The 10380-nt window shown below is 39.2% G+C and overlaps 1 protein-coding gene across 1 annotated transcript in view; it reads right to left on the minus strand.

Moving 5' to 3' along the window:
• VWA8 (von Willebrand factor A domain containing 8) overlaps positions 1–10380 on the minus strand; it is a 518389-nt gene that overhangs the window by 418650 nt on the left and 89359 nt on the right. The window contains exons 8-9 of the mRNA XM_006837608.1: positions 6167–6275; positions 5021–5125 (exon numbers count right to left, since the gene is read on the minus strand). Coding sequence (XP_006837671.1) covers positions 5021–5125; positions 6167–6275 — 214 coding nt within the window. The remainder of the gene's footprint in view (positions 1–5020; positions 5126–6166; positions 6276–10380) is intronic.

Raw genomic sequence — 10380 nt, forward strand, 5'->3', positions numbered from 1 at the left:
TGTATACACACATATTTTTTGTTGCTTAATGTTGTAGAGTAGGTTCCAACTCACAGTGACTCTGCATAAAGTTTCCAAGGAGCAGCTGGGTTTGAACCACCAACCTTGCAGTTAGCAGTCCAGTGCTGATCCTACAGTACCATACTATTTAATTCATTTTTTACAAAATCAGAAAATATTAACTTTCTACCTTTCTTAATTCAGAAGTGCTTGGAGATATAGAGTATGTTTTCTTCATCTGTGAACAGTAAGAAAACTTAGAAACTTAGAATAACAAAGAGGTTACAAGTCTGCAAGAAATGAGCACAGTCAACAAAGAACTAGACCAATCAGTAGACTAATCCATTCTTAAAAGGAGAAATTTAACAATCAAATCTGGTTGCATCAGTGTATAACATTCTATTTTTTAAAAAGTTCATTATTAAGTTGAAATCGCTTTAAGCCCCCACCTGACTATCTAGTGCAGGACTGAAAAAGAACCAATATTAGGCATTAACTAATGCTTCACATAATTAAGGCAAAGATGACTTACGTCTTAAGTAATAACAACTTTTTTCTTTGATTTAATAAGCTCTGAAATGATCTGTTATATTGCCCCCTCAATCATTTTTCTATATCCTCTTTAATTAGGAAGTCAAAATAAAGGTAAAATAATAATAATAATACTCAAGTAATACTAGGTACTTCTTTAGAAAATTAAATACTTTAAAGGTATCCTGGTGTGGCACTGTATGATAAGAATTTGACTACTAACCACTAGGGTCATGGTTCAAATCCGACAATCACGCCTCAGAAACCCTATACAGGGTTGTTCTGAGTTGTAACCAACTTGATGGCACTTAACAACATCAATATAACTTCTTATCATTTGTATGACTGGTTTTGAAAGTAGACACCAGAAACAAAATAATCAAAGTGATTTCTTTGGAAAAATAAATAACTTTGTTTGTAACTGACTTATCTAGACACTGAATATCTTCTCTCAGTTATGTCATAAAAACCAGAGCTTCAAACTAGTTCAACCAGTTCGGTCATGGCCAAAGAAGCAACAACAGAACAGACCTGAATCTTTAAAATGTGGGTCAAATAGATGCTAACTGGAACGGGAAAATTAACATGTTGAAGCCCCACTAGAAACATATCCTCCCTCTTAGTATTACATAGCAACCAAATCTCTTGACCAGATGAGTAAGGAACAATGGTGCCCAGTTCAAAGATGGCAACCAACTATAACGCTTTTAATGGGTAGCTCTCATAGTCCTGGCAATAATCCTCTTGTCTCTACTGTCTCCTTTCCCCATTCCTTCCCTCTCTCTCTTCTTCTCTCTCATACACACACGCACACAAATAGCAGAGCTCTTTCTTCTGTCAGCGACTGCTGCTCACTGGTCCCAGCTCTGATTCTGTACATAGATGCTGTTTCTTCTACTTTCCTTTATCTCTTTCTTGACCATTGCTTTACCCTTGCTCTTTTCTGCTTTTCTGACCCTGACTACATGTCTCAGCATAATATACTCATATGCGTAAAAGCTATTGTTACTATCAACAACACTAATCAATGAATATATTGCTTATTTGGGTTCTTTGCCTAGTTGATTTGAAAAAAAAAAAAAATCTCACTAAAGTAACTAGAATGTTTTACTCTTCTCCGTTCTTCTATTACTGGCTGTGTAAAGGGTATTTCCAAGCTATGGTGTTTTCAATCGCCTCATACGAGCATGAAATCTGGACAACGAATAAGGAAGACTGATGAAGAATTGATACATTTGAATTATGATGCTGGCAAAGAATATTGAAAGTACCATGGGTTGCCAGAAGAACAAACAAATTTGCCTTGGAAATAGGACAGCAAGAAAAAAAATATCATGCTTGGTAAAGTAGAGGGTCAGTGAAAAATAGGAAGACCCTCACAACGAGACAGATTGACACAGTGGGCTTAATCATAACAACAATTGTGAGGATGGCACAAGACCAGGTAGTATTTCATTTTGTTGTGCTAAAGGTCACTATGAATCAAAGCCAACTCAATAACACCTACCAAGAATGTTGTTGTTGTTAAGTGTCACCAAGTTGGTTCAGACTCATAGCAATCCTGTACAGGGTTTCTGAAGAGCAACTGATGGGTTTTAATTGTCAACCCTGCAGTTAGCAGTCCAGTGCTTATCCTACAGCGCCACACCAGACCTCCAATATTGTTGTTGTTAAGTGCTGTTGAGTCACTTCTGAATTATAGCAACTCTGTACAGGAATTACAAGGAGCAGCTGGTGGATTTAAACCACCAACCTTGTGGTTCACAGTCCCGTGCTGATCCTACAGTGCCAGAGCAGGACTTTAGGACTATATAATAGGACAGGGCATTTCTGTACTTCCACAGATTCTGTGGAGACATTGAGGTAAAGAAGAAACAAATACCATTCCATATGCTTACTGTTGTAAAGTCCTAGCCTCCAGAAATGAAGATACTATACATATAACCATGACCATTTAGTGTTCACATTTTACCTAGTGGTGGTGGTGGTTATATGCCGTGTAGTCGGTTCCAACTCATAGTGACCCGAGAGTTTCTGAGGCTGTAAATCTTTACGGGAGCAGAAAGCCTCATCTTTCTCCTGTGGAACAGCTGGTAATACCTGGGTTGTAGTATGGTTATGTTCCATGGAGTCAGTTCCAACTCATAGCAACCCTGTGCAGGGTTTCCAAGGCTGTAAATCTTTACAGGAACAGAAAGCCTCATCGCAGAACAGCTGGTAGTTTCAAATGGCTGACCTTGCAGTTCACAGCCCGATTCATAAACACTACACTACCAGAGCTAATACTTAGAAATAAATCTGCACTTTGAGCCAAAAGACAAAGCTACAAGGGAGAAATAAAAATTGGCTCTCATTAAAAAGGAATTAATTTGAATACGTAAGTAAATCTCTGCTAAGGGTCACTACTCCTGAATATATAGTTATAAGACACAGTACAGTATGATTGGACCCTTAGAAAACACAATAGTTCATTGTGTAATGAGGAAATTCTGCCATTCATATTTCTTAAGTATGCCCATGTATTATAAACCACATACAATAATAAAAAGGAACACTTCATTAGTTTAAGTAATACCACTAGAACGGTTTTCCGCTTTGTATAAAATATGTGCTTTTCCAGTTAATCATTTAAACAACAGGCAGATAAAATTTACCTTAGTGTTCTACTGAATATTCACTTAAGAAATTTCCTAATTTGAAATAATTTTAAACTTACAGGAAACTTGCAAGACACCACAGTACAAAGAACCTTCACACAGGTTCCCAAATGTTACCATCTTACTATCTTGTTCCTTTCCTCCTACCCTCATATGTGCACTCACACACACACACACAAACGGTAATCTCTTTGAGAGCAAGCGGAACATAAGACGTTCCATCCTTCCTAACCACTCCAGTCTGTATTTGCCCTACACAAGCTCTTTGGCCAACAAAATCCTTACATAAATCCTCACACAGGGAAGTCAGATACAATACAACTAGATAATCCCCAGATTCTATTGAAATACAGTACTAGCAAAGTCTCATTTTTCTGTCTGGTCCAGGATCTAATCCAGGAGTATACAGTGCATTTAGCTGTCGTGTCTCTTCAGTCCTCTCCAACCTGCGACAGTTTTTGAGTTTGTCCCTGTGTTTCGTGGCATTGACAGTTTTAAAGCATGCAGGCCTTCAGTTCTGTAAGATGTTCCACCACCTAGGTCCAGACAATGTTTCCTCCTAGCCACATCCACACCAGGGATTCTGAGCAGGAATACTTCCACCATGACACAGCACAACACTTAAGACACTGATATGTCCCACAATCTGATTAAGTTGGTGTTTACTATGAAAACACCATATTGCTGTTTTTCAATCAATTACTCTTTAGGAGACATTCTGCAATTATGCCAACTTCCTGTTCCTCATAAACCCACCAATCTTTAGATCTTTTGATTACTCCCACCTAAATCAGTCACTACTCTGATGGTTGCCAAATAGTGATTTTCTATTTCTATAATCCATTTTACATTTATCAGTAGGCATTCTAAACTAAAGAACTGCTTTTCCTTTTTCTCCGTGTTATTAATTTATTCCTGGGTTCCTGGTTTATAACATGCACTACAATCACTCATGATCATTTTGTGATGCTCAAATTGTCCTATTTGGGGACAGTGAAGGCCACTTTGAACCGGTTCGTCTGTCATTCTGACATATTAAAAACATTTATTCAACATTTCCTTAAACTTTTTGATACAAGAAGGTGTTTCTGGGTCATCTTAAGCTTCCCCTATCCCACACCTTGAATTAACTCTTCTTACAAGGAGTTCTGATTTCTTTCAGGGCAGCAGAGTATTTAGAAACCTGTATGCATCCATATACTTGGTATGATCATTGTTTTTAGGTCCTTTAAGGAGTTAGAAAATATATGCATGTATTTGTGTTGTTGTGAAGTATCATCCCCTAGTGACCCTGTATAGGGTTTCCGAGGAGCCGCTGGTAAGCTTGAACCACTGACCTTGCAGTTCAAACGGCTTTGCAGTCTGGCGCATTAACCCACAGCGCTACATCAGGATTCCATATGAATATATGTACACACTATAAATACACATCCATTTATGTATGTTAAAAAACAAAACATGGATTCATACCAGTATCTCCAATTCTAAGACCTCAGAGTTTTTTCTTGCCTTCCTTCTTCAAATGTTTAAAATTCCCTTTTTCATCAGTGAGAACCATAGCTCTCATTATCCTCCATATAATCACTTTCATTTGTTCAATATAACCAAGTTCCCAAGCACACCAGCCAACTCTGTGCTCACTCCCCACACACTGCTTCCTCATCAGTGGCACTCTAATGTCTAATGTCTTCATGTCTAGAAAAAAAGGCAAGGAAGAAAGACTGAAAGGGAGGGGAGGTAGGGAAGAGAGAGACAGGAATGTGGGAAGAGAAGGAAAGTTGGAAAAAGGAAAACAAAAACAGAGAAGATGGGAAAGGAATCCAGATAATCACCTTTAAAACGTCTTCTACCGCCATCTTCCCTTCATGCCCTAATAATATAGTGTATGGGTAAAGCCACTGGACTGCATGTTTGACTGACATCATAGGAAAGGAGTCCTGTTTAGAAACAAAAACATACTGGAATCAGAAACAGCTAATTTATGCGAAATGGTCATAAATATTTTAAATAGACATAAAAAATTAACCAACAGGCCTCTGATATTTTCTAGTGAGTCTATAAAAGCAAATGTTCATATTTTTCTCTTCCTGCCCCACATTTTCCCCTAGGTAATCCCACCTACTCCCACTTTTCAGTGATGATGGCTTCCACACCTCTGTTTCTAGTTCTTAATCTCTAGACTTTACCTATTCAAAGTGATTACCTGATTCACCATCTCTGAAACTGAACACATTTCCTAAACCTAAAACTCACTACCATGGAGTTGATTCCATCTCCTAGCGACCCTATAGGTCAGAGTAGAATTGCTCCATTGGGTTTTCAAGGCTGTAAATCTTTATGGGAGCAGACAGCCGCCTCGTCTTCCCACAGAGCAGCTGATGGGTTTGAACCACTCACCATGCGGTTAGCAGCCCAACACCTAACCCACCCCTTTCTGGATTGACAAGTCAGTGCAAACAATACCTGGGAATCCTGGCTTACTGATTCATAAAAAAGAAAACGTAAAAACTCCGTCTTATGCTTGAGTTGGATCCCCACTGCCTGAAACCAGGTTCTCCTCAGTAGAGTCCCTCACCTTAAACAAAAGCTTCCAAGGGACTTCCTCCCATTCCTTCTCACTGCCAACACAGGTGTCTTCCTAAAATATCAATTTGGTCATCTCACACCCTACCTATGAAATAATGCCTCATGGTCATTTTCAGCCACATCACGAAATCCAGGTAACGTCGTTCATCATGCAAAACCCTACTTCATGATAGGCTCTTAGCTGGTCTACTGATCACCATACACACACCAAATCTGCAAGCTCTTAAAGACTCAAAACAAGTTCATGTTCTCTGCATAGTTGAGTGCACTGCACAGCAAATGAATCTCAGGCCTTGTATCATTTATAGAGGAAAAGCAAACTGAAATGATTAACTGTCTAATTTTCTTTGCCACATTTGGGTATACTAGTTATTCGTTTATTTTATACTTACCAAGATTTGAACTGCAGCTGGTAAACTATCTAAAGGAAAATCTGGAAGTCCAAGAGTAGAAGATTCTTGGGAACAGAGAGTTGTGGCAAAGGACAAAAGCTGAGAAACTCTAGGGGAAATAAATGATATTACATTTTAATTCTAATACATTTTTAGTCTTTTGTTAATTGTGGTGAAAATATACACATGATCTTCACCAATTCAACAATTTCTACATTACAATCCAGTGACATCGACGAGATTCTTCATGTTGTACAACTTTTATCGCTATCCTTTTTCAAGAAATTTCACCATCGTTAATACACATTCAGTGCTACCAATGCAAAATTTGCCCCTCTTCCCCTCTTTTTACCCCTAGTCAACACTAGTAATCTTTGGTTTCAGGTAAGTGAGCTCAAATCATATTTGTCCTTTTGCAACTGACTTTTACTCAGCATAGTGTTCTCTTGTTGTTGTTATTAAGTACCGTCGAGTCAGTTCCAACCGATAGTGACCCTGCATGGGGTTTCCAAGGAGCAGCTGGAGAACTTCAACTGCCGACCTTGCGGTTCAAACTGACTCTGCAGTCCAGCGCATCAATCCACAGTGCCGCACCAGGACATTCTCTGGGCTCCTCTATAATGTGGCATACATCAGGATCTTATTTCACATAATTGCTGAGTAATATTCCATTCATTATGTGTATATACCACATTTTGCTTATTCATTCATCTGCTGATGGACACTTCAACCCTTTGGCTATTGTAAAAAGTACTGTAGTAAACACTGGTGTGCAGGTTCCTGTTAGTGTCCCTGCCTTCACTTCTTCTGCGTATACACCTAGAATCAGAGTGCTGGGTCATATAGTCATTTTTGTTCAACTTGTTGACTGTTCTCCACAAAGGCTGTACTATTTTACATTCCCACCAGCAATGGATAGGGACTTCAGTTTCCCCACAAGCTCAGCAGCTGTTGTTTTCTGTATTTGGTTGCTGTTGTTTAATCATTGACATTCTAATGGAGATAAGTAGTATCTCATTAAAATTTTGATTTGCATCTCCCCTAATGGCTGATGTTGAACATCTTTTCATATGCTTGTTGGCAATGTGAGTATCTTCTTGGTGAAATGTCTGTTCTAGCCTTCTGCCCATTCTTTCATGTGTTGTTTATCTTCTGCTGTTAAGTTGTAGAAATTCTATAAACAAATTTTGGATATTAGACATAATCTGTTGCAAACTGTGTCTTCACTTTGTTGATGAAGTCCATTGGTGAACAAAATATTTCATTTTTATGAGGTGCTTTTTACCTATTTTATGTTTGCTACCTGTGCTTTTGTTAACATATTTTATAATCCATCATTAAGAATTACATCCCAAATAGAACAAACAAGATGGCGGAGCAGGTGAAAGTGCAGTGAGGAGTTCCCTTGGCAACAACACAGAATCCTGGTACAAGCAAGTTCAGGGGATGGTGCTAGAACTCTGAACCACATATAAAGGAATATTTACAAGGTTGGAAGGCATACAGCTAAGGGAATTTGTAGTAGAAGCAAGAAATCCAGTTCTTTCTAATTCAAGAAATTCAGCTGCCAAGCGGGGGAAGGATCAGAGCAGCCATGGATGCCTGACAGAACTGCAGAGATAAAGGTGTGAACATTCTTTTTTTTTTTTTTTTTTTTCATCTGTTCATTGGATTCTCGATGTCAGCATACCACCATTCTGGGGACTGGTGGTGGGGAACTGAGTGAGTAGACACCCCCCACAACCACCTACCCCTGGAGGGTTCTACTACACATGCACACATATCTCCTCTAAATTTAGAGAGACAGTTTCCACTTAAAACCAAACGGCAGTGCAAAACAGCTACTGTTGGCCATGAACTGTTTATCACTAGGAAAAAGGCCTGAACGGGGGTAGTGGAGCAGGACAAGCAGACTAAAAAGGAAATAGGCTGAAAATTGAACCCTGAGTTACATCATAATGACCAACAGTGGCATCTTGAAATTTCTCAGGAAGAAGAGTGAAAAGGGAAGCCCATCCCCTGATCACATCTACCTGGAGGCAATCACAAAGCATAAAAAAATACTAAAATACACACCCATCTAGGTATTAAGGCCACAACTAACTCCTGAAATATGCCCAAAAAACAGAAACAGATGACTATATAAGCACATGTCCCGAAATGAGATAAAGTGACTGAGGTAAATGAGCTGAAGTGGACCTACACTTCATACTGGAATATGGGCAGGCTTTGGAAATGCCTGAGAAGGAATTCAGAAAAGTGATCATAAAATGTACCAAAACACTATACGATGGAGTTGAAAAAAGTAAGGGAAAAGTCAAGAAAGCGCTACAGGAACAATCAAATAAAATACATACAGCATTGGAAACAATTCAAAACCTACAGAAAGAGGTCCAAACAATTAATAATAGAATATCAGAAATGGACAATACACTGAAAGGGCAAAGGAGTAGAAATGAAGAGTTAGAAACCAGAACCAATGAGCTAGAAGATAAATCTCTCAACACTAAGATAAAAGAACAAACACAAAAAAAGATTTTTAAAAAATCTGAAGAAGGCCTAAGATTCATGTTGGACAATATGAAGAGGAATAACTTAAGAATTATCGGCATTCCAGAACAGGAAGAATCACACAAGGCCACAAAGGAGATAGTTGAAGAGCTTCTGGAAGAAAATTTCCCTAACATCCTGAAAAGAGAAAAGATAAGCATTCAAGAAGCTCAACAAACCCCAGGAAGGATAGACCCTGAAAGAAAATCAGTAAGATACATCATAATCAAGCTCTACAAAATCAAAGATAAGGACAGAATCCTGAAAGCAGCTAGGGAAAAGAGAAGTGTAACATACAAAAGAAAGCAAATCAGATTAAGCTCAGATCTCTCAGCAGAAACCATGCAGGCATGAAAGCAATGGGGAGAGATATATAAAACCCTGAAAGAAAAAAAAAAACTGCCAACCAAGAATCCTCTACCCAGCAAAGGTGTCAATCAAATACGATGGTATAATCAAAATATTCCAGGATAAACAGAAGGAAAGGGATTTTGCTAAAGCCAACCACGTGATGTAAAACATCCTAAAGGGAGTGCTGTGGACTGAGAACCAACTAGAACAGACAACAACCAGAGACTGACTTATGTGGCAGCATCAACCTGAATTCATTCGACAAATGGAAGAGTCGAGAACAGAATAAAATTAAAAGAACAGAGGATCTGGGAGATCAGTCTATGATCAATACAATTACAATGTGAAAGAAGGTAAACACAGAGGAAAAGAGTTTCAGGTGGTGGAAAGGTCAGGTAGATTTTAGGATTAAATAGACTGTCTTTAAATGGAGGGAAAAATTAATGGAATATAAGGTAACCACAATGGTGGGGTTGGGGTGGTGGTTTTAGTTCAGGTGTTGTGGAGGGCAATACAAGAATGGGGAGAGGGCGGAAGAACAAGGTAGACAGGGAAACACTGAGACAGGTTTGCATGGCCTAAGTGGCACAGAGTTAAATAGTGATGCATGCTCAACCTTGGAACAAGGCTCTGTGATACAGGGATCTAGGCATAGTTGGAAGAGGGAAAAAATACTAAGATGCTTGACTGTCTTATGAATCTCAGTTTCCCTTGCCTACTATTGTAAAATAGACACTTGAGTGGGATAGACAGGAATGTTGGGGAACATGATTACAGAAAGCTTGTAAGCCTGTCTTCAGCCTATAACTAACTGGAATACTTAAAAGGGGTTCTAGAACTTGCCCAGTGAAATAGACCTCTTGCGGAGCCTTTGCAGAGTATAGGACCTTAGGTGGAATCCTGAATTCCATACAGAACCTTCTGAGGTGGGACATTCCCACTAACAAGGCCAAGCAGACTAGCCTGGAACAGCTAGGGCGACGGAAGATACATCTGCCAAAAAAGACCATCAGGAAAAATCTAAAACAAAAATGTCAGCATGACTGGCTACCACAAGAATAAGCAAGCTATTCGCCAGGAAGCCATCAAGGCAAGCAATCAAGTTCCTTCAGGACAAACTCCCCTCTAAGACTGAAACTCAAAGGGAACAAATGAGCATGCATGTAAGTTTTCTAGCGGCCACATTGGTCTACTGCTGAGTGGAAAAGGGGGAAAGCCAGCAATGAAGAAATGGGCTGAGTTCAACCATAGTCCATTGACTCCTGTTGACCTGGAGATGAGAGAGAGAAGAGGAAGGGCTGATTGGTCCAAAG

This window comes from Chrysochloris asiatica, unplaced genomic scaffold (genome assembly GCF_000296735.1).
Source record: "Chrysochloris asiatica unplaced genomic scaffold, ChrAsi1.0 scaffold00022, whole genome shotgun sequence".
Lineage (NCBI taxonomy): Eukaryota > Metazoa > Chordata > Mammalia > Afrosoricida > Chrysochloridae > Chrysochloris > Chrysochloris asiatica.